The sequence below is a fragment of the Euleptes europaea genome, chromosome 18 (assembly GCF_029931775.1).
Source record: "Euleptes europaea isolate rEulEur1 chromosome 18, rEulEur1.hap1, whole genome shotgun sequence".
Classification (NCBI taxonomy): Eukaryota; Metazoa; Chordata; class Lepidosauria; order Squamata; family Sphaerodactylidae; genus Euleptes; species Euleptes europaea.
This window is the reverse complement of record NC_079329.1, coordinates 22328622-22352488: the sequence shown is the minus strand read 5'-3', so window position 1 is coordinate 22352488 and position 23867 is coordinate 22328622. Positions and strand designations below refer to the sequence as shown.

The following is a 23867-nucleotide window of genomic DNA, read 5'->3' as shown; positions in this document are numbered from 1 at the left end:
GATAGATATAAAACGGACTGTTGTAATTCTTTATTTTGCCCATGTCCTCAAAACAGAATCAAAGTGCTTATGCATTGCTGGTACAAATTTTTTTAAGAAACAAGTAGTAGACCAAACCGAAGGACTATCACAAGTTTCTGCAATGTCATCCAAAGCAGGGGGGGGGGGAACCAACCCAGTAGCATGGAAGACAATTGCAAAGCTTTCTCAATATACACGCACACCTGCATGTTACATAAAACCAGAACACTGGCTGCAATCCTGAAAAATATTTATTAGTAGTCCCACTAACACAAAACGGGACTAAAGCAGTTGCCAGGGTCGTAACCCAACAGTCGGGGAGTGCCGAGGCAAAGGATCTCTCTTGTGCTGCCAACTGCAGGGTAGCTTCGGTGCTTGGCGAGATCACTTTTTGAAGCAGTCCAGTGCATACAATGAAAACGTTACATCAGAACTGGTTACCCATTTCCAGACATAACCCCTGTGACTGATCCAGGAAAAGCGCCATGGTAACCAGTTCCAATAACCTTTCCACGCAGACGTGTCCACAGAAAAAGCTTCCAAATATAATTCCATGGGCAACTCAACTTTAGGTCAAACACAGTTCTTAATGGGCAGTTGTCAAGATCAGGAACATAATTAGCTCATTTGTAGGTAGCAAATTGAAATTCTACAGTTGGCACTAAGAAAAGGGTTTCCTGCAGCTTTCGCTTTTCTCTACATGGCTTTCACTTTGATTTGCTTCATCTTCATTTGCTTCTTCTCGAGCTTCTTCTGCTCCCGCCGCAAAGCAGCCTCCTGTTGCAAAGACAACAAACCGCATGTTACCATCAGATTCTATGCTTTGTTTGCAGAACAAAATTAAGACCCCCCCACCCAGGAAATGAAGCCCACCAATGAGCAGACTGAGAGCCCTTCCAGACAATTACATTATTCTGCAGCAGAAAGCACAACAGAGATGTCATAAGAATGAGCAATCCAAATGAAAAGGAAGTATTTCTTCACACAACACATAGTTAATTTGTGGAACTCCCTGCCCCCAGGATGTGGTGATGGTTGCCAACTTGGAAGGCTTTAAGAGGGAAGTGGACATGTTCATGGAGGAGAGGGGTATTCATGGCTACTAGTAAAAATGGATAATGGAAGAAGAGTTGGTTTTTATATGCCGACTTTCTCTACCACTTAAGGAAGAATCAAACCGGCTTACAATCACCTTCCCTTCCCCTCCCCACAACAGACACCCTGTGAGGTAGGTGGGGCTGAGAGAGCTCTAAGAGAGCTGTGACTAGCCCAAGGTCACCCAGCTGGCTTTGTGTGTAGGAGTGGGGAAACCAACCCAGTTCACCAGATTAGCCTCTGCCGCTCATGTGGAGGAGTGGGGAATCAAACCCGGTTCTCCAGATCAGAGTCCACCGCTCCAAACCACCGCTCTTAACCACTACACCATGCTGGCTCATGATGCATACCTATTCTCTCCAGGATCAGATGGGCATGCATATTATATTAGGTGCTTTTGAACACCTTTCCTTCCTTCGACTAATCGACAGGAAGGCATCCAATGTTGGGATGTCAAAGAGTAGTCCAACTTAAGAGAGTCCAAATACCCGTGTAAGGAGTCCTGCTAACGGTGTCCACCTTAGAACATCTCATGATTGGCCAAGATGGAGCTCCTCTTTCTCTCTAGAGGCAGCTGGACTCTTAAGAGAATGGGCTAATACCCTGCCTTGAACTGGTCAGTTAGGCAAGAAGTCCACACAACACACCCCAATTGTTCTCACGAGCAAGAGCAACAGTGGGAGACATACTGGAAGCTGTGAGGCTTGCAGAGTTTCTACCAGAACGGACCCCAAAGGATTGAATCATAGAGTTGGAAGGGACCACCAGAGTCATCTAGTCCAACCCCCTGCACAATGCAGGAAGTTCACAACTACCTCCCCCTCACACCTCCGGTGACCCCCTGCTCCATACCCAGAAGATGGCAAAAAAAAAAAAAAAAAAAAGCCTCTGGATCCCTGGACAATCTGGCCTGGAGGAAAATTGCTTCCTGGCCCCAAAGTGGCAATCGGCATTTCCCTGGGCATGTATGAAAGGGCCACGAGAGCCAAGCACTGACGCAACCCTTCATGCCCTCCCTCTCATAATCTGCCTAAATTCACAGGATCAGCACTGCTGTCAGATGGCCATCTGTTTAAAAATGTCTGATATACCTGTACTGTAAGCATATAAAGACAAACTCAGGATACAGAGAAGCTGGAAACTCCCAGGATAAGTCCCTTTCAATCCTGCCTTCCCAGTCCCTTAAAACAGTGCGGTTAAACAAGTGTTATGTGACGTACTAGCTAGTTCCTCTGACATCAAGGAGAATAAGAAACACATTGCTCCCTTATAATGTCTCTGCCAATTTCAAAACTTTAAAGGGCTATTTTTTTAAAAAAATCCTTTTCTCATTATTTTAACAGAATGTATACTCCCTATCACACTATTTATAGTAGGAGGATTCGTGTTGCCTTTTTAAATCTGGAAACCAGAAACCAGACTCTGTTAAACCCTAGCTATTACATATGGACAAGCATATTAAATGGTACTTGTGCTGAATTAGCGCTGTTTCAGATTGAGGAATATACTTCATTGTTTTTTATTAGTAGTATTGGCTGGATTCCCTCACAAGGCCCACTCACAAGACCCAGACTCAATAGAAACATAATTAAAACAAATCACATGCCTCCCTCTGCTGATGTGGAAGAGTGGGGAAATCAACCCGGTTCTCCAGACTAGAGTCCGCCACTCATGTGGAGGAGCGGAGAATCAAACCCGGTACTCCAGATTAGAGACCGCCGCTCTTAACCACAACACCACGCTGGCTCTCAGTGGACATACTCATATTAGCAACCAGCCTCTCCAAACCAAGAAAACCATGTCCCCAAGCGTTTTAACTTCATCTTCAGCGGTTCCAACAATATGACAGTGGCTGCTTCAGGGAACAAAAATTGCTCCTGTGAGTGACTAACAAGACCACAGTGACACAGAAACCATGCAATCCCGTCACAGCTTCACTCTGTAAAAGAGAGGCCGCAATCTTGAATGGATTTGCAGTTCCTGCAGCAGAGTGACAAGCAGATTAAAAAAACACTTTTTTAAAAGGACATGACATATTTACTCAGCTCCACAACATGCTCCAAAGTGCTAAAGCAAGAAGAAGAGAAACAAACTATTGCCCCGCTGAACCCTAACACATCATCAACTCTTCGTGCGTCAACTCCTGACTCAACCCAGGCAGGCCCTGGAACGGGATCAGAGAGGAGCTTTGGCAACCTTCCACAGAGCCCTACTGAGGCGTGGGCTCATGCTCTGAAAACCAGTGACATCTTTCCACGGATTAATTTCTACTCCCGTACACCTCGCCAGCCGCTCTTGTATTAACCACAAGCAAATTCGCCACAATTTCACAGCGCAACAAAGAGCACGCAAACATGTATAGTGCTCGCTTCACCGCTCCGCAAAGAACTCAGAAAACCAGCACGTTCCTAACCACAACAAAGGCCTTTGTCAAGAGCTCAGCTTCCACTGAGCAGAACTAAGGGCTGGCCTGGAGATCTTATTTTACCTCCAGACGGCGCTGCTTCTCTGGATCCTCCTCGTTCATGATCCTCTCTTTCTCGGCCCGCTTCTTCTCCTCCCGGCGGGTCTGAGCAGCCTCTTGCCTTTGCACGTGGGTGAGTTTCAGAAAATTCTCTTCTACACGCGCCCTGTTCTTATCTGCTTTTTGTTTACCCTTTGCCCCGTGGGGGGGGGGGGGAGAGAGAGACACACACAAAACGAGTCATAGTTAGTATGATTGAACACGTGGTACGTCTGGCAATGTCGCAATGGGCTGAACAGGGGCGATAAGATCTTCCGGATACTTCCGCATTTGGCAAAAACTTGGCTGTGAACTGTTCCAAAACAGGCTAGATTACTTGTGATGCTCCAGACTCCTCTCGTATGCTTATGCAAGCTGCCCTTGAGGACAACTCAAAAGAGTTTCAGTGGGGACAGTGCATAGTGGCTGTCCTTCTAACAGCAATGGGAAAACAGAACATCATAGTCTGTATTCCAGCATCTCTGAACACACTACTCTGGCTTTCCTGGCAGAAGGCAAGATTGCTAGTTTCAACTTCTAAAGCCCTAAGTCACTTAGACAATGAAAGGACTGCACTCTCTTTTTTCTCCCTGCCCACTCCATGTTATGCCCAATCACAACCTGTAACTCTCATAATACTAGAACACGGGGTCATCTGCTGAAGCTGGAGGGAGAGAGATTCAAAACAGATAAAAGGAAGTATTTCTTCACACAACATAGTTAAACTGTGGAACTCCCTGCCTCAGGATGTGGAGATGGCTGCCAACTTGGAAGGCTTTAAGAGGGGAGTGGACATGTTCATGGAGGAGAAGGCTATCCATGGCTGCTCATCAAAATGAATGCTAGTCATGAAGCATACCTATTCTCTCCAGGAGCAGAGGAGCATACCTATTATTATTAGGTGCTGTGGAACACAGGCAGGACAATGCTGCTGCAGTTGTCTTGTTTGTGGGCTTCCTGGAGGTACCTGGTTGGCTCCTGTGTGAACAGACCGCTGGACTTGATGGACCTTGGTCTGATCCAGCATGGCCTTTCTTATGTTCTTATCACCCTGGGGGGTCCTCAACCTTCATATCTTATGTCCTACAATTTCTCTATTAAAGAACCTGGGTTGCACCATGATGGCGGGGGGAAGGGCCACTTTTTTTGAGAAGAACATTGCATGTTTACAGGCATTCTGTTATTATTACTAGCATGCTAAAAGGTCACAGATGGACAATCTTTAATAGGTAGGGTTGGCAGGGGTAATTGGCAGGGGAGAGCCAGCATGGTGCAGTGGTTAAGAGCGGTGGACTCTAATCAGGAGAAGCGGGTTTGATTCCCTACTCCTTCACATAAAGCCTGCTGGATGACCCTGAACACATGACGCTGCCTTATACTGAATCAGACCCTAGGTCCATCAAAGTCAGTATTGTCTACTCAGACTGGCAGTGGCTCTCCTGGGTCTCAGGCAGAGGTCTTTCACATCACCCACTTGCCCAGTCCCTTTAACTGGAGATGCCGGGGATTGAACCTGGGACCTTCTGCATGTCAAGCAGATGCTCTACCACTGAGCTACGGCCCTTCTCTTGGGCTAGACTACTTTGGGCTAGTCACATTTCTCTCCAAACTCTCTCAGCCTCACTGACCTCACAAAGTGTCTATTGTGGGGAGGGGAAGGCGATTGTAAGCCGGTTTAAGACTCCTTTCAGTAGAAAAAAAATCAGGGTATAAAAAGCAACTCTTCTTCTTAGGAAGAATACCTAGAATGCTCCTGCATTCCACCAATGGTACATTCACCACTGGTTGAGTACTAGCCTAGAGAACGTTGCATGGTATGCTACATATGCCCTACAATCAACTGAGGGTTTACACAATACACAATCTGTACATAGCAGAAGATGGAGTGGCAGTGAGAGAAGGGGAAACAGTAAAGACAGGGAAATTGCCAGGGATTTTATTGAAGGTTTTTTTTTTTTTTAAGAGAAGCATAAACATTAGCGCACAACTCACCTCTCTGTTCAGACGAAACTTTTTTGCTTTGTCAATGGAATAAATAACCATGTTCATCAGAGGCAGCAGAGCCTCCATATCTTTTGGGGACGTGTTGCCTGATCCAGGCACTATAAAGCAAGAGAGATATTTTCGTCAGATTTAATGCCCAGGACAATTGAGGGGGGGAAAGCTCTGTTAGTTCTCTGAGCTCCCTTCTGAATCGATCCACTTTAGGGACAAAGTTTCAACCAGGATCTTAACAAAACACAAGGATAAAAAAAGTGAACAACCCCACTAACTTCGACAGCTAATAAAGGGGCAGATTCAAGCATCATATTTCATGCTCTCCCAGTTTTTTTGAAGCAATACCATAGGCATGGGGGGGATTTTCCCCAGAAGGAATAAATCCGCTTTCTCTGCATTTGTCTGCAAGCACAAAGATGCAAATTCCAAATGGGCAGCCATGTTAATCTCTAAGGTGCCACTGAACTCCTGTTTTTATTTTGCAGCTACATACTAACAAAATGTCTTCCAGCATCAATTTTTTATGAGTCAGAGGTAACTTGTGATTCTGGCACAATGGTTATGATGACAGGAGAAGAACTCTTCAACAGAAGGAGAAGAAGAGTTGGTTTTTATATGCCGACTTTCTCTGCCACTTAAGGAAGAATCAAACCGGCTTACAATCACCTTCCCTTCCCCACAACAGACACCTTATGAGGTTGGTGGGGCTGAGAGCTCTAAGAGAGCTGTGATTAGCCCAAGGTCACCCAGCTGGCTTCCCGCGGAGGAGTGGGGAAACCAACCTGGTTCACCAGAGTAGCGTCCATCGTTCATGTGGAGGAGTGGGGAATCAAACCCGGTTCTCTAGATCAGAGTCCACAGCTCCAAACCGCCGCTCTTAAGCACTACACCACGCTATAGGTGAAATGTCATTCTGCTCTGTGGGATCCGATCAATTTTAGACCCAGTTTTTTTTGTTTTTTTTAAAATAGGGGATGCTTTCTTACCGTTAAAAGTAAACAATAGTGTCTTCTTAGTTTCAGGCAGTTTCAAAGGCTGACCCTCCCTAGCAGAGGACAAAAAGAGGGTGGGAGGAAGGAAGATATAAAACACACAACAAAAAAGGGGGGTAACAGAGCAGTCAACAGGCAACCCCACAAGCCAACTGCAGGAAGGGGGGGGTCTCCTGTAGTGGGTGCTTTTGCATGCATCCTGTAACAGACAACAGCCCAAAACATTTCAGAACTATGCCAGGAACTTCCCACAGTGGAGTTTAGAATGGTTTGGGAGTACTTTCCTGCAGGATGTTTGTGAATATACTTCCCACCATAAACCCCAATCGGAGAGAGGGGGAACGGTGGGGGCATCTGACCCAGCAACAGTTCTTATTGCTTCCATACAACCTCTCCAAGCATCCAAGGGAAGACCTCTTAAGATACTCCTGTATAAGGCATGAAAAAAGAGCAGCTTGAAAGTATCCAAGCTGCCCTTCTCCAACTGCAGAAGGCTTTGACGTAGCAGTCAGCTATCCATAAGGCAAGAGACGCGCCATGCTGGATTCCTGGCACTGCCAGTCCTCGCTGCACAGTCCCATGCACTGTAAACAAGTACGGCGTTGTTTACAACTCAAAAGGTATCTGGGCAAGGATAAAGCCAGATCCCTACTGCTACTGCCTATCCAGCTTCCAGCAGCCAGAAAAGGGAACCGCGGTGTGGCAGGCAAATTGCTGGGTCCTACCTCCTGTGACACTGCCTGAAAGTAATTGCTAGGAAGGCAAAGGATCTGTGCGTCTACGTCAGGCAGTCCTGTTTAAGCACTCTAATTCTCTCATTCCACAGGAGCTTTGGTTCTCAAAGAAAATACAGGGCTGAGCCTTGCCATTTGTTAAATAAACCCCGTTACTGGTCACATGGGAATTGCCAGCACATTGGAATCTTGGATGAACAGAGGGACGGCATCCCACACGCTAATTCGTAAGCCTAATATTTCTTGTGTCGTACTTACTCTTGCATAAGTTTTGGACCGGAAAACTGGTCCGAAAAATGGACGGACTCGATCTTGTCAGCGTAATGCGTGAGGAAATGGATCATCTACAAGAAAAATTAAGACTTAAGTATATTGGGGGGGGGGGGATAATCTTTTAAAGGCTGTTATCCGTAGCACCGGAAACTAGCCTTTGCCCATTAACTACAAGAACAGTGAGGTGGCTAAGTTTTCCAGTGAAAAGAAAAGCAGCAACCTTGCAGGATCAGGCCAAGGCAGGATTCTGATGCCAACCAGAAAGCACCATCCCTCCATCCCAGTCCCGGCTCTTCAGAATTATGCTGCCTATGGACTTGAAGGTTCCATTCAGCTATCATACCCTATAGCAGGGGTGTCAAACATAAGACCCGGGGGTCGGATCCAGCCCCATGAGAGCTCTAATCTGGCCCGCAAGCCAGCTGAAGCAGCTGCCACCCCCCCCTCAATCCAGGTCTGGGTTGGCTAGGCATGGCCCGGTCAAGTGACATTTATGTCATCTCCGGTCCTTGTAACAAATTAGTTCGACACCCCTGCCCTATAGCTTTAAAACAGGTTAGGCAAATCTGTCTAGAACAGTGGCCTCAAAGGCTACCTGGACTAATGACCATCACCAAATCCTGTGACAACTAATCCTCTACATCTACCAACTTATCTTGAGATACTTCATGATCTCGTTTGATACATCAGTGGGGGCAAACGAAAATGAGATTGAGAGAATGCAGTTTATCCATCGTCATCATTCAAATGACAGACACCTCTGATTTACCAGTTGTCATTTGGACAAACCACGAGAGATGGCCACGGCCATCTTACCCTGCTGGTGGCCTTTCTGGATCATCTAGTCACCTACTATTAAGACTGAGAGGGGATATGATAACCATGTTCAAGTACTTGAAGGGCTGTCATATAGAGGATGGTGCTAAGTTGTTTTCTATTGCCCCAGATCGGTCCAGAACCAACGGGTTGAAATTAAATCAAAAGAGTTTCTGTCTAGACATTAGGAAGAATTTTCTAACAGTTAGAGTGGTTCCTCAGTGGAATAGGCTTCTTTGGGAGATGGTAACCTCTCCTTCCCTGGAGGTTTTTAAGCAGAGGTTAGATAGCCATCTGTCAGCAATGCTGATTCTGTGACCGTAGGCAGATGATGAGGGAGGGCATCTCGACCATCTTCTGGTCACTAGGAGTGTGTGTGGGGGAGGTAGTTGTGAATTTCCTGCAGGGGGTTGGACTCGATGCAGGGGGTTGGACTCGATGACCCTGGTGGTCCCTTCCAACTCTATAATTCTATTCTGAGACAGTACAGTGTTATATGGCACTCTGGCTTGACCTAGGATGGCACAGTCTTACATTTTATTTGATTAGTTTTACCGGTGAGTAGTTTGAAATCCAGAAGATTCCCCAATCAAAGGCCACCATACTTAACACCAAATTACAATTCTCAGTCATTGCAGTGTAAAGAAAGAGTCGTTCACAATTCTTTCATCCCCATCATAGCAATCTTGGGACGCAAACGGAGCTGTAGGTTTCCCTGCTTGCTCAAAGCTACCCCAATAAGTCCTATGAGGAAAGGTTGAAGGAGCTGGGTATGTTTAGCCTGAAGAGGAGAAGACTGAGAGGTGATATGATAACCATCTTTAAGTACTTGAAGGGCTGACATATAGAGGAGGGTGCCGAGTTGTTTTCTGTTGCCCCAGAAGGTTGGACCAGAACCAACGGGTTGAAATTAAATCAAAAGAGTTTCCGTCTAGACATTAGGAAGAACTTTCTAACAGTTAGAGCGGTTCCTCAGTGGAACAGGCTTCCTTGGGAGGTGGTAAGCTCTCCTCCCCTAGAGGTTTTTAAGCAGAGGCTAGATGGCCATCTGTCAGCAATGCTGATTCTATGACCTTAGGCAGATGATGAGAGGGAGGGCACCTTGGCCATCTTCTGGGCATGGAGTAGGGGTCACTGGGGGTGTGGGGGGGAGGTAGTTGTGAATTTCCTGCATTGTGCAAGGGGTTGGACTAGATGACCCTGGTGGTCCCTTCCAACTCTATGATTTGGAACCCAAGTTTATTATGCCTCTGTTCAGCACTCTGCCCGCTGCAACGTGCCAACTTAAATTATCAACAGCTGCAAGACTTCACTCAATTCCCCCTGGGAACTTCAGCAATGAGTTTCAAAGCTGAATAGCCAATTTCTCCCCTCCCCCACCAGCTATTTGAGACAGAAGGATCCAAGACAAACAAGGCTATTCTTGGCCAAACATTGCAGATGAGGGCCTCGGAATGCAAAGCGATATTTTGACATTTGGTTGCCCCATTACAAATCCCATAGGATTCCACACCAAGTACAATCTGTTTTTTATCAACAGTCACCAGACATTACCTTAGTATCCATCATTCCCTCTGTGACCTCACCCATCTCCGACAGGATAGCCAACGACTCTGGGAGTCCATACTTCGCCCCAGTCTTGGGTTTATCACTGCAGAACTCACTCTGTTGGGGAGAAATTGTTGCATTACGAGCAGATTTGCTATCTGCCAACCCTTGAGCGCAAGCGGGAGCATGCTCAATAAAAAAGCCCACTTCGATTCTCATCAGGACGAACTGAACTCTGGCAGGATAAGCCTGCCGTGCATTTCCTGGCAACCTGGTGTGTGGCTGAAAAGCCAATGATCTCCCAGTGTTTACGCGGTGGCTTTAAATAAAACAGCGGAACTTCTTACAGAGATCTTGTCACTCCCCCCCACATCTTTCCACAGAAGGATCAGAGGTGAGCGGCTCCTAACATCTGCCTGCTGAATTTCTCATGGCTACACGGTTCAGCTTCAGGCAGCATGCATGCAAATTTTACTACTGGATTTAAATGATATTTTCATTTATCTCTCTAAAACACCAGAATAAAAAGGTAAAGGTAGTCATTACTGGCCCATGGGATGACGTCACATCACAAAGTTTACTAGGCAGCCTATGTTTATGGGGTGGTTTGCCATTGCCTTTCCCAGTCGTCAACACTTTATCAACTTCGGAAGGATGGGAGGCTGAGTCAACCTTGAGCCGGCTACCTGAACCCAACTTCCGTCGGGTTCGAACTCAGGTTGTGAGCAGAGCTTTTGACTGCAGTACTGCAGCTTACCACTCGGCGCCATGGAGCTCCTAAAACACCAGAGTAGGTTACAGTATTTTAAGGCAGGGAAATAAGTACACAGAGAGAAAGCTTCAAGTCACACTGTGGATATTCCCATGTTTTCAACTCCTGGTGAACACCAACCCATCTTTCTATGGGAGAGGCAATATTAGTTATGCAATCCCTGAGCAATAAAAGAGTCACAAAGTTACTTCTATAAATTATTAGGGACTGTGGTCTATACTGCTGTGTATAGTTTGCTGTAAATTGTATCCTACTATGTCGAGTTGTTTCCTGGTGCCGAGTTGTTTTCTGTTGCCCCAGAAGGTCGGACCAGAACCAACGGGTTAAAATTAAATCAGAAGAGTTTCCATCTAGACATTAGGAGGGATTTTCTAACAGTTAGAGCGGTTCCTCAGTGGAACAGGCTTCCTCAGGAGGTGGTAAGCGCTCCTTCCCTGGAGGTTTTTAAGCAGAGGCTAGATGGCCATCTGTCAGCAATGCTGATTCTGTGACCTTAGGCAGACGATGAGAGGGAGGGCATCCTGGCCACCTTCTGGGCACTGGGGTGCGAGGGGGAGGTAGTTGTAAATTTTCTTCATTGTGCAGGGGGTTGGACTAGATGACCCTGGCGGCCCCCTCCAACTCTATGATTCTATGTCATTTTACATCATTTAATGTGTCATGTTAACACCGCTTTGCTTCAGTTCTGTTTTTTAAATTTTCGGTTGATTCTACAACCCAAATCTTATTTCATCATTTATGGAAAGTCCCAACCTGTTGACTGTATCGACTCACTGTTTGTAATCCGCCTTGAGGCCCAGTGAGAAAGGCAGACTATAAATAAGGTAACAAAGAGTTACTCTTCACACTTCACCATGTCTCACCCAAAGGGATTGTATTTGAACAAGCCAATCCACCCTGCTCCAACTTCTCCTTACGCACACAGTGTAGTGTTCGCAATGCTCTGGTCTTTTCCATGCTCACAGCAAAATGGGAGAGAACTTAAGTCACTGGTCTTGAGGCACCATTCCCAATGAACCAGAAGCAAATTTCGTACATTTTCATCCTGTCCTCCCTCCACAGAGCTCAGAGTGGCATAAAGAAAGAAATAGGAGACGCAGCCTCACCTTTTCCTATTTTATCCTCACAACAACTTGTCCACTAAGGCTGAGAAAACAAACAGGCTCAAAGTCACTTAGCGAGCAAATTCCCGTGACTGAGTGGGAATTCGGACCCAGATTTAGCTACACCACATCGCACTGGTTAAGGAAGAGGGCCAAGTATACATGGTGCGTAGAAACTACTCCAAAAGTCTTCAACAGATTCTGCAAGTTGAAACCTGTTCTGTGAACCAGCGAGCACAATGACTACAACCATACTTGTAAGCAGGCCGGAGGCTTTGAAAAAGAAGAGTTGGTTTTTATATGCCAATTTTCTCTACCTTTTGAGGAGAATCAAACCGGCTTACAATTTCCTTCCCTTCCTCCCACCCCCCAACAGACACCTTGCGAGGTAGGTGGGGCTGAGAGAGTTTGGAGAGAACTGTGACTAGTCCAAGATCACCCAGCAGGTTTCATGTGTAGGAGTGGGGAAACCAACCCAGTTCACCAGATTAGAGTCCGCCACTCATGTGGAGGAGTGGGGAATCAAACCAGGTTCTCCAGATTAGAGTCCACTGCTCTTAACTACCACACCATGCTGGCTTAGGTACACTAACACCTAAGTACACTTAGGTACACCACACTTGTTACACGGACCATGATAAGTACGTTTCCCACATATTACCCTTGCTTTGAGGTTCTGTGGCCTCTCGCAGCGCCATACGTACCAAGTCCTGCATCTCCTTCTGAAGCCGCACCAGGGCTTTCCTCGTCCCAACAGCAAACACGTAGGTATCCATGTCTTCATCGTTGATTGTCACTTTTATTTGCTGAGCGATAGATAGAATTAAGTGTGGGTTGGCAAAACAGACTAATTCACCTGGGAAGGAAGGCCAGTCTCAGCCAAGAGATAAACAGGCTCTGGCACCACTAGCAGCCATGATCCCAAATCGGGATGGGGTTAGTGGGGACCACAGGATAAAAATTATTTTCATAAAATCAGAGTTGGAAGGGACCACCAGGGTCATCTAGTCCAACCCTTGAGGGTGCCCTTAAAATATAAGGTCCAAAGGGGGCATTGTACAGCAATACCTGGACAGAAGCCATTAAGGCCCCCCCCTTTAGAAGAAATTCACACTACAATCAGAGCCGTTCTATATACAGCCACCGTAGAATAGAGTTAACTGTAATAGTGCTAACTGAACCACCCTGAAGAACACAGTTATTTCTTCAGCCCCATCAGGCAAGTGAAGTATTGCTTCATTTAACTCTGCAGTAAAGAATGGTCTCATTAAAGCAACAGCGATTCCTCAAGGAACCCCTGAAATGCCAGGGAAATGGAAGAATTTGATCTTCCATCAAAACATCTATAGCTATTTGGTCAGTGAACCAGAAAATGCACCTCGAGCCTCTTTGTACAATTTTGGGCTAGAAATGGACGGCAGAAAATGGCCATTATGGGCCTGTGGCTGAGGTCCACTCTGCTTTCCTGATGCAATGAGTAAGCCTTGAAGATGCTACACCAGGAAAAGTGGGATTTATGCAAGCTGCATAAGTTTAGGCAAGCGTGCATTCTAGGGTCTTAAACTAATTCCAGTTCTAACCCATTATTCTCCTGTCTCGGGCTCGTTCTGGCTTCTGAAATTTCACTAGGCGTTGCCCACAGCCTTCACAGACCTTTGAACTAATTCTTAGTTCCATCATGGACACCCGAGAACGTACCCAGCTTTCGCCTATAACAGGGGTGGGGAACCATTTTTCCGCCAAGGGCCATTCGGATATTTATAACATCATTCGCAGGCCATACAAAATTATCAACTTAAAAATTAGCCGACCAATACGTTTCTCCATGGCCCGAGTGGGAAAGGGTTAACACAGTTTCTTGGGCGGTCCTAGCAGCTCCATAGCTCACGACTCTTCTGCAAGGGGGGGGAAAAGGGTTCCTTTTCTCGGCAAAACAAACTCACATCCGCCTTGAATAGAGGCTATTCCTGTCGGGGGCGGATCACCAGTCTTAGATCCTTCTGAGCTAGAGATCTGCCAGGACCCACAAAGGGCCAGACCAAATGATTTCGTGGGCCTTAAATGGCCCCCGGGCCTGATGTTCCCCACCCCTGGCCTATAACAAGCCACTGCCAGCCGCAGCTTGCCAGGCTAAGGAGTCACGAGCTTAACCCACCTAAAGATGGTCTTAGGCTGCGGAACTAAACACCTACCACTTGATCACAGGTTGGCCTCATCATGCGAGCGAGCACGTTCAGCAGGTCCTGCCTCTTGAGAAACTGAAACGAGAGCATTTGGGGCCCACGGTTAAGTCTGGAAGTGACTGGCCATGTTTCCAAAGGCCCGGTGCCCCCCACCACCACATCTTTAGCGGAACACGTTAAAAAGGACAGCACGGAATCCTCTACGTTATGAAACGTCAAATCCGTGCAGAAGACACACCCTAGAAATGTAGGACAGAGTTTTGGGAAAGGAGGGAGCTCAGAGGAAATGTAATTCCACAGAATCCACCCTCCAAAGCGGTCATTCCTCCTCTGTAGTCTGGAGATTAGTTGTAATTCCAGGAAAATGCCATTCCCCCCCCCCCCCCGCCCCAATCTGGAGGTTGGTAACCTTAGATAAAGCCTGAAATAGAAGAAGAGTTGGTTTTTATGTGCCGACTTTCTCTACCACTTAAGGAAGAATCAAACCGGCTTACAATCTCCTTCCCTTCCCCTCCCCACAACAGACACCCTGTGAGGTAGGACGGGCTGAGAGAGCTCTGACAGAGCTGTAACTTGCCCAAGGTCACCCACCTGGCTTCGTGTGGAGGAGTGGGGAAACCAACCCGGTTCTCCAGATTAGAGTCCACCGCACCAAACCACCACTCTTAACCACTATACCACGCTGGCTCTCAGCAAGACAGCAAGGCCCTGCCTGCAAATTTTGGTGCAGTCGTTTCACATATTATGATCCTATTTCTTCCTCCCATGGGAGATAAGTTGGTGTTGAGGGTAGGGAGTCCATCTTTCTATGACCCAGATCCTGTCTTCCCAGAGTGAGGGGGGGGAAAGAGATGATTCTGCAGAAAAACAAACAGGGCAGGGGCCCTTCCTTCTCTTTCTCCTCCCATTGAAATGTGGGACAGAACTGTCTGTTCCTCAGGCTACTTCAGAACTTCTTACACCTAGTTCTCTTTCCTTGCTCTATTTCCCATCATGCCTTGGAAGCAGCTGACCCGCTCCTGCTTTCTGCACAATGAGAAAAAAATGCATGTTGTTGCATGCAGGGTAGAACGAATCAGAGGAAGAAGAAGAGCTGATTTTTATAGGCCAACTTTCTCTACCACTTAAGGAAGAATCAAACCAGATTACAATCACCTTCCCTCCCCCTCCCCACAACAGACACCCTGTGAGGTAAGTGGGGCTGAGAGAGCTCTAAGAGAGCTGTGACTAGCCCAAGGTCACCCAGATGGCTTCACGTGCAGGAGTGGGGAAATTCCTCTCCTCCTCCCCTGTAACACTCAATCGTATATATCAGTCGTATCTGAAGAAGTGAGCTGTGACTCACAAAAGCTCACACCTGCCAGAAATTGTGTTAGTCTTTAAGGTGCTACTGGAATCTTGCTCTTTTCTACTCGTATGCATCTTGTAATTTGAGACTAACTAGTATCAAGTGAAGACTCTCTTCTGCACTGGGGTTCTGCCATTCTAGAAAAAGAAAGTTGCCGGGAAAAGCATTCAGCTATTTAAAAGTAATGCAGTGTTTTGAAGATGCTCTTTCTTCTTACCTTCAGCTGGATAAGCATGCCCTCACAGCACACCCGGCCAGAGCACCACAGGTTGTAGATGTGCTCGTTCTCTTGGTTCAGCTTGCCGGTGCTTGTGGCATCTTTGTTCGTGCCATCGTCCCCTTGAATGGAAAATGCATGCTAATCAATGGGAGCCTGCTATAGGGCCATTGCCCCGATCCCATAAGAATGGTATGGGGGAGGCTGCATTGTTGGCCGGCCTTTGTATGTTCCTTCCAACACAGATCCAGGACGGGAGCTTGACCTGGAACATTCAGAGCCGGCTGGGATTTTCCATCACGGTGCTAAGCCGGCTTGGTGTGGTGGTTAAGAGCAGCGGGTTCTAATCTGGAGAACCGGGTTCGATTCCCCACTCCTCCACGTGAAGCCTGCTGGGTGACCTTGGGCCAGTCACGGTTCTCTCAGAACTCTTTCAGCCCACGCGGAGGCAGGCAATGCCAAACCACCTCCGATAGTCTCTTGCCTTGAAAACCCTACTGCCTCTCTGTCTGTTTGCAAAAAAATGGCAACTTGCTATTTCTACAGTGTTTTCCTCTCTAGTCTTCTCTTTTCTCACCTCACCTCTCTTGACTTCCATCTTCTGTGGCTGTGGCTCAGTTTGCAGAGCATCTGCTTGGCATCCAGAAGGTCCCAGATTCAAACCCTGGCATCTCCAGTTAAAGGAACTAGGCAAATAGGTGATATGAAAGATCTCTCTGCCTGAGACCCTGGAGAACCACTGCTGGTCTGAGCAGACAATACTGACTTTGATGGACCAAGGGTCTGATTCAGTATAAGGCAGCTTCATGTGCTCATGTATTCTCTTTCTGCTGTCAAAATAATTTCTCTCTCTCCCCGTTCAGACTACAAAACACCCCTCCTTAAATCCCTGCCAAAGCTTATCTTTTCCTCTATTTAATATAAAACCCTTATCCTACCTGTAAAGCCCACACCAGCCTTGCCTCCCTTACCTGTGTGTGTAAAGTGCCGTCAAGTCGCAACCAACGTATGGCGACCCCTTTTGGGGTTTTCATGGCAAGAGACGAACAGAGATGGTTTGCCAGTGCCTTCCTCTGCACAGCAAGCCTGGTATTCCTTGGTGGTCTCCCATCCAATACTAACCAGGGCTGACCCTTTGCTCCACCAACTTCCCCACCCTCAGCCATCCAATGATTTCCTCCTTCAAAAACAACCTGGCACATCCTCTCTCTTACACCTCTTATGCTCAGAATCCGCTCCCAGAAAAGTAGCCATAACGATAGGTTGTGGCTGAGCGATTTTTTCCACCTAGCTTTGGCTACCCTTTATTCCTCCCACACACACACACACACACGGTCTCTATGTTTTGTAGGTTTGTTCCAATTGTACGGAAAGTTGGAGGCATTTTCAGTTTTCTGGGTGGGTTAAGAACTGGTTTCGTTTTTTGAGGAATGTGAAGCAACAGACAAACTCCGAGCAGCAGCCAGCATGCTAAATTGCATGGAAGAAGGAGAGTTGGTTTTTATATGCCGGTTTTCTCTACCTTTAAGGAGACTCAACCCGGCTTACAATCTCCTTCCCCTCCTCTCCCCACAACAGGCACCTTGTGAGGTAGATGGGGCTGAGAGAGCAGAGAAAACTGTGACTAGCCCAAGGTCACCCAGCAGGCTTCATGTGGAGGAGTCAGGTATCGAACCCATTTCTCCAGATCAGAGTCTATTGCTCTTAACCACTACACCATGCTGGCTTAGGGCAGAAGCACAGGATCAGTCCACTACTTAGTGTCGTCACAACTGACCTTCACTCTGCACTGCTTTCTACTTTTGTAATTTCATTTTTGGATTATGCCATATTGCGTCTGATACAAAAACAGAAACAATGTGGGGGGAAATTCATCCTAGTCCTATTGCACATTTACTGGATGTCTCACGCTGGTGGATTGCATTGTTTTACCCTGTGGAATCTGCCTGGAGTCTCAGTGAGAAAGGCAGGCAATAAGTACATAAATAAATACACTGAACATATCTGTCCCTTGAGGAAAACGGTGGATTGGGCACTCCTTCCCAGAGAAAGCTTTTATTCACCCAGCACGCTTACTTTCCTCCCATTCCATTCAGCTTTCTTAAAATACGTCTCCTGCCTACACTAATAAAGCAGAGGAATAAAATCTTAAGAAAATGCACAAGCACAGACGATTGGAATGTTACCGCAGATCCACAAGACTTCTCTATCCAGTTTCCTCCTCAAATGTAATTCAACAGCAAATCTTCAGAGAGAACCCAAATGCAAGAACCCCCTCCTCCTGCCAGCATGTTCCCAAAATCAAGAAACTGCTTGTATGCAAAGGTTTCCCAAACACCTTCATCTTACCTTCTGCAGTGCTAAATATTATCAGAGGAAACTTCTCTTCCCTAAGAAGAAGTGGTTTTTAGATGCCAATTTTCTCTGCCTTTTAAAGAAGAATCAAACCGGCTTATAATCGCCTTCCTCTCCCCACAACAGACACCTGATGAGGTAGGTGTGAGAGCTGTGACTGGCCCAAGGTCACCCAGCGGGCTTTGTGTGGAGGAGTGGGGAAACCAACCCGGTTCACCAGATTATAGAGTCTGCCGCTCATGTGGAGGAGTAAGGAATCAAACCCGGTTCTCCAGATCAGAGTCCACCGCTCTTAACCATTACACTCCGCAGGTTAAGAACATCACAACGCTAGTTTGAGGACCAGCAGGTGAGAAAAACAACTTACCAACAAGGGCAAAATTACTCTCCAGCAGCTCCCGGTGAGAACTGAACCAGGCTTGAGCCAGACGGTTGTTCTTGTTTTTCCCAATGATGTAGTTCATGATGTAGGCAAGGAGGCCGGTCACCATCAGGATCTCCATGTAGTAACTCTCCCAGCTGTTTTGGAGGTGAGCAGGGACCTGCGGTTGGGTTTGGACTTTGTTTTAGTTTGGAAATAAAAACATTCAGGTAGTTGTGCCTTCAAATTATAATGCAGCAAACATCTTTTATTCAGCAAATCAACACAGGGCCACCCATACATTGTATCTACAGTGTTTTGCCAGCAAGGAGACCACTTTCATCTCATTTAATCTAATCTCATTTTAATCTAAGAGCCCCGTGGCGAAGAGTGGTAAACTGCAGTACTGCAGTCAAAAGTTCTGCTCACAACCTGAGTTCGATCCCGATGGGAGTCGGTTTCAGGTAGCCGGCTCAAGGTTGACTCAGCCTTTCATCCTTCCAAGGTTGGTAAAACGAGTACCCAGCTTGCTGGGGGTAAAGTGTAGACGACTGGGGAAGGCAATGGCAAACCACCCCATAAAAAAGTCTGCCTAGTAAACTTTGAGATGTGACGTCATCCCATGGATCAGGAATGACCCAGTGCTTGCATAGGGGACTACCTTTTATCTTTACCATTTTAATCAGTCATTAAAGCTAGTTTATTTTGACTTGTCCCAGACCACCTAACAAATATTTAAAGCCATGATGAGAGCCAAATCCAGCTCTGGCCAATAGCTAAACACTGTGCCCCCCTGGCCCAAACTATGCCTTGTGAACAAAAGTGTACAAATTTTATTTGCTTAATTTATGCCCTGCCTTTCTGCTAAATGGGGACCCAAAGCTGGTCTCATTGTTCTCCTCTGATCTATCCTCACAACAACTCTGTAAGGTAGGTGAGGCTGAGAAACAGTGACGGGCCCAAGGTCACGGCAGAGGAGGAATCAGAACCTGGGTCTCCCAGATCCTAGCCTTACACTCTAACCACTACACTAGTTCACTGATAAAAGAGATGAAGAGATGAGCAAGATAAATAAAAGAGGCACATAGGGTAAAAAAGTTGTTTAGGTGTTCTTTCCTGGCTCAGCAATACCTGGGAAACAGTGGGTCATACTTTTAAGCAGCACTGCCACAATTCACTAGTTTCATCTTTCCCCATACCTCCTGATTTGAAGTCTGCTCAGTCACACCTCTTACATCCTTCAGATAAAGAGTTTGCCAGCCCACAGACTTTGGAAACAGACACCCAGAGAGTATAGGGAAGGGGGAGAGATCATTCAGAGCGCACACCAGAGAAGAGGTTGGATTGCAGCTGCTACAGAGTGGCTTTGTTTAAGAAACGAGTTTGAGGAAGGAGAGGCCAATTTCTTTCCCCCTTGGGAAACTGCTCGTCCTCTTTTTACTGTTTGCTGCAGCATGCTGGGTTGTGTGGGTTGACTGGGGAACAGCCTTGGCTCAAGGCAAAGTAGGATCCCATGCAAAATGATTTTAGGGTGGTAGTGATTTAGGTTAGCATCATTTTGACATGGATGGCCCAGGCTAACCCGATCTCATCGGATCTCGGAAGCCAAGCAGGGTCAGCCCTAGTTAGTACGGATGAGAGACCACCAAGAACGTCCAGGATTGCTATGCAGAAGCATGCAATGGCAAACTACAGCCATTCATCTCTTGCCTTGCAAACCCTGAAGGGTCACCACAAGTCAATTGTGTCTTTATGGTACTTCACACACACACAAACCCTATTATAACTAAGAGTTAAACATAAACCCTTCACCACCTGTGCTTACATTAACAATTTTTATAAGGTCGTCACTTTTGCCAGGAGAGCCATCGGGTTTCTCTTCGTAACCTTCGAACTCTTCATCGTCATATGGCTCACTCTCCGTATCACCTTCCTATAAGTACAACAGTACAAGACACAGAAGCGTCAGTAATACAGGCACCTAACAGCATGAAGATCATCTATACTGGCACTTTGCTGATTGAATTAATAATAACTCTTAGCATTTTATAGGTCTTTCAGGGTTCCAGTACTTACATCTTATCACTAGTTAATGATACACACATCCGGAAACATTGGTAAGTTTTATACCAGATTTGTGTTAGCAATTTTCCATGTTGCAAGACCCATGGTTTGTGTGAACAGTTAACATCAGGCCACAGAAGATGTAAGGTTTTCTATTTTCAGATAAAAATACCTTGCCAGGTTTATTTCCGGATGAGTCTTTAATAATCATGTTTTGTATTTATGACCACTGAGGAAGGCCCAATAGGTCGAAATGTGTATGGTCCCGTGTATCATCAACTTTGTTTGAGATCTTTGTAACAGTTTATACTGATATTTTATATGCAGCCTGTATTCCAGGCTCTGTGTTTTTAAACAAACGTATTGTGTACACCATATAATAAATGTAATTATTTTGTTATAGATTTTAGTTTCCAGTTCAACCTCTGAGGATCCCTCCCTTCAAAACATTACAGACACAATGGGTTTGAACTAAATGTTCCACTCTGCACTTTCTTCATGGAACTCAGCAGGCCTCCAAGGCAGTCTAGCTTCCTGGCACCAAGCAGAATAACCCTGGCTTCGTTTTAGCAAGACAGGAACAATCCCGTGTCTTCAGACCGTTCGTTGGATCCGCTAGAATAACTTGATATTTAGTGTTCAACTAAAACTAAACAAAAACAAAAACTAAGTAGTCAGCAGTGATTTCCTCTGCAACACTCAATAGTGTGGATGGCTCCAGAGTAACATTCAGCCACATCTATTCTTCTGGCAAGAACTGACAACCACATCCATATACCTGCACTCAGTATGAGAGATAACCTTTTCTTCTCACCATGGACACAAAGCAAAGAATAGCAGTAGTTCGCCCACAACAAAGTTGTTTGTACAAACAACAAAGAAGTGAAGCACTCCTTCAGAAAAAGAGAACTCTAAAATTTCTAAAACCTTAGCATCAAGAGAGGTGGCCACCAAACATGCCAGCCCAGCCTGAGGACGTCCCACCCTGGTCCCTACAATAGCTGGGCATGTAATCGTTTTACATCCAGGGCAAGAAAAAGGATACTGCTCCCAAGTTTCCTCCAGAAGGATCACCTGGAATTCTCTTAACCTATCTACAACCTCTGAATCCAAAGAACGACCCTTCCAACCCGCAAGGTTACAAGAGAAACCAGGATGCCAAGACTATATCCAGGAGCTAGAATGTGCCAAATGAACAGTCTATGCAACACTCTGACTTGGTGGAAGCAATCCAGGTTCAGACAGAAGTTGCACTTTGGGTGCATCGACCTGTGGGAAAGTCTGCTGTACCAGATTAAGGAAAGGGGGAAGGCAAGCAGAACTGCAAGTATATACACTAGGGTACTTACAGATGCATAAATATATGTGCAAATCTCTGCATCTCTTTGGTGCAAAGCTGTATTTGATACATCATATTATCCAGAATCTAAACTTAAACTGCATTCATCTGTGCAGAAGGCTAGCTAACCCGATAGCACTATTAGCATCTGTCCCTTGCTCTGGAAGTGACCCAAACAGGTAAGATCCTTCATCCAACATCACCTGTGCATCCGCATCCTCAAAGTCAAGACTTTCATCTTGACCTTCAAGCTCAATGGTGGCCTCCTCCTCATCGTCTTCCGTTGTGACAATCCGCTGGGGAGATTCTGTTGCAGCATCTTCAGTCACATCTTCGAATTCAGCAAAGTCATTGTCATCGTATTCCACGATGTCATCACCATCGTCAAATTCATCAAACTTTGCCAGAGAAAGACCCCACGGGATGAAGAGAGCAGCCAGCAAGAAGCTTACAGTTCTCATTTTTGCTGGTGGGGGGGGGGGGAAGCAAACACATATCAACATATTCAGACCTCAAATGCAGAATGTTCATTTTCTCCCTAAGGCAACACTGTGGAGATAGGCAACTTGCTTCCTATTGTAAGGACACATATTGCAATCTGCAGGTTGACGTTACATGCCCTCTGCATACTATGTGCAGAAATAAAATACAAGCTTACATTTGCATTGCAACGTTTCTTCACTGTTCCTGCTCTGAAAACTGTATGTGCAATTGCAACAGACATTTCTTTTTCTAAAGGCACACCCTTATGAAATCTCAGAGTCACATGCCAGGTTTCATTTTGGCACCACGGGAAAGCTGTTGCATCTCAAACTCCATCTATATAGGCCAACTGCTTTTTAGACACTACACAGTGCAAGAATGTTAAGAGCCCTGCTGAATTAAGCCAACCATCTCTCCAGTTCATCTTTCTTTTTCCAAAGGTGGCTAGTATGATGACTGCTAGAAGGCCACAAGACTTCTTAAGCAGCTGTCCCCTCATGTTGCGCATCCCTAGTGTCAAGTGTTGATAAGTAGATGGCCTGTAAGCACAGAAGCACCTAAAAAGCCACTGAGAGACCTGGCTTTTTGTCCATCTTGAATTTACTGCCAGTCAGTTTCAATGGGCAAGCTCAACTTCTGGTAAAACAGGAAGAAAACATCTCCGCATACCTTCCGAACAATTCATTACTTTTATAATCCTTTCTTACATCACTTCCTTGGCCCACCACAGCCTCTAAAGTGCTCCAAACGCTGCAGACTTGTCATGAAAAGAAGCTGCTTAAATCCCCTTGATTATTGTGACTGCCCCCCTCATACTATTTCCAGCTCTAGGATACACTTTCTGAGAACAGGTACCAGAACATTCAGTCTGACAGTATTGGTCCTGCAGAGATTTTCAGTTCGCTTCCCAATAATTCCTGTTACAGAATGTGCCTTTTTCCCTTGCCACTGTGTTGACTTTTTTCTGTGAAACAGCCAAGCTAACCTCTTGCCAAAGAATAAAATTTATTTCGGACCCTTTGACAACTGGCATTAAAAACAACAACACCCCATTTTGCATTTTGAGTATATAATATGCTTCAGAACACTCCTACCTACACTTTTGCTGACACATTCGGAAGAATTCTGAAAAAGTTAGCAAGGCAGGATTTCCCTCTCGAAAGCCATGCCTATTGATCACAATACAGGATAGGTTATATCACATCTCTCCCGTTACAATCTCCTATACAGCACTTTTCACAGCCACTGTTATTAGATTGCTCTGAGAAGTTCTTTCCATCTACTGCTGAAATATCAGTCAGTGATTCTGTTACCCTAGGCAATAATTAAGAAAGTATTCCAGCCGCAAATATCGAAATCACTATATCACCTGCAGCACCCTCCTTTTAAACTTAAAGTTGTGTTATGTGTTGACTTTGTTGTTACCCTGTTGTCAATACTTGCTGTTTATAAAATCAAATTTTTCCCTGGCTCCCAGTCCCAAGGAGTAGCTCCTAAAAAGGTATGCTGTTTAGACAATCTAAAATTAGAAGTAGCAACCAGAGTACTTGTATCTGTCCACATATCAGCTGGTTTTTACAAACAAGAGCAGGCAAGCTTGAAAAATACGCAAGGGTACCTGAAAGAGAAAGTATGCTACAGCCTCACTTTCAGCATAATCCT

At 45.9% G+C, this 23867-nt stretch overlaps 1 protein-coding gene across 1 annotated transcript; it reads right to left on the bottom strand.

The window, feature by feature from the left end:
* Positions 1 to 629: 629 nt before the first annotated feature.
* CCDC47 (coiled-coil domain containing 47) lies at positions 630 to 22186 on the bottom strand. Its single transcript, XM_056864817.1, has 12 exons — positions 21926 to 22186; positions 20145 to 20252; positions 18326 to 18500; positions 15604 to 15725; positions 14048 to 14113; positions 12560 to 12661; positions 9987 to 10097; positions 7602 to 7687; positions 6604 to 6662; positions 5612 to 5721; positions 3605 to 3772; positions 630 to 798 (listed from the first exon to the last, which is right to left on the bottom strand). The coding sequence occupies exons 1-12, from the start codon at positions 22181 to 22183 to the stop codon at positions 718 to 720; spliced, it is 1446 nt and encodes a 481-aa protein (XP_056720795.1). The 5' UTR covers positions 22184 to 22186; the 3' UTR covers positions 630 to 717.
* Positions 22187 to 23867: the final 1681 nt, after the last annotated feature.

What these genes read in the sequence shown, in the direction of transcription:
- CCDC47 (XM_056864817.1), bottom strand. Translation starts at nt 22,183, where the DNA reads ATGAGAACTGTAAGCTTCTTGCTGGCTGCTCTCTTCATCCCGTGGGGT. An exon ending in AGTTTCGTCTGAACAGAGAG is followed by an intron (nt 3,773 to 5,611) that starts GTGAGTTGTGCG and finishes CACGGGGCAAAG; the next exon opens with GGTAAACAAAAAGCAGATAA. An exon ending in AGAAGCAGCGCCGTCTGGAG is followed by an intron (nt 799 to 3,604) that starts GTAAAATAAGAT and finishes TCTTTGCAACAG; the next exon opens with GAGGCTGCTTTGCGGCGGGA.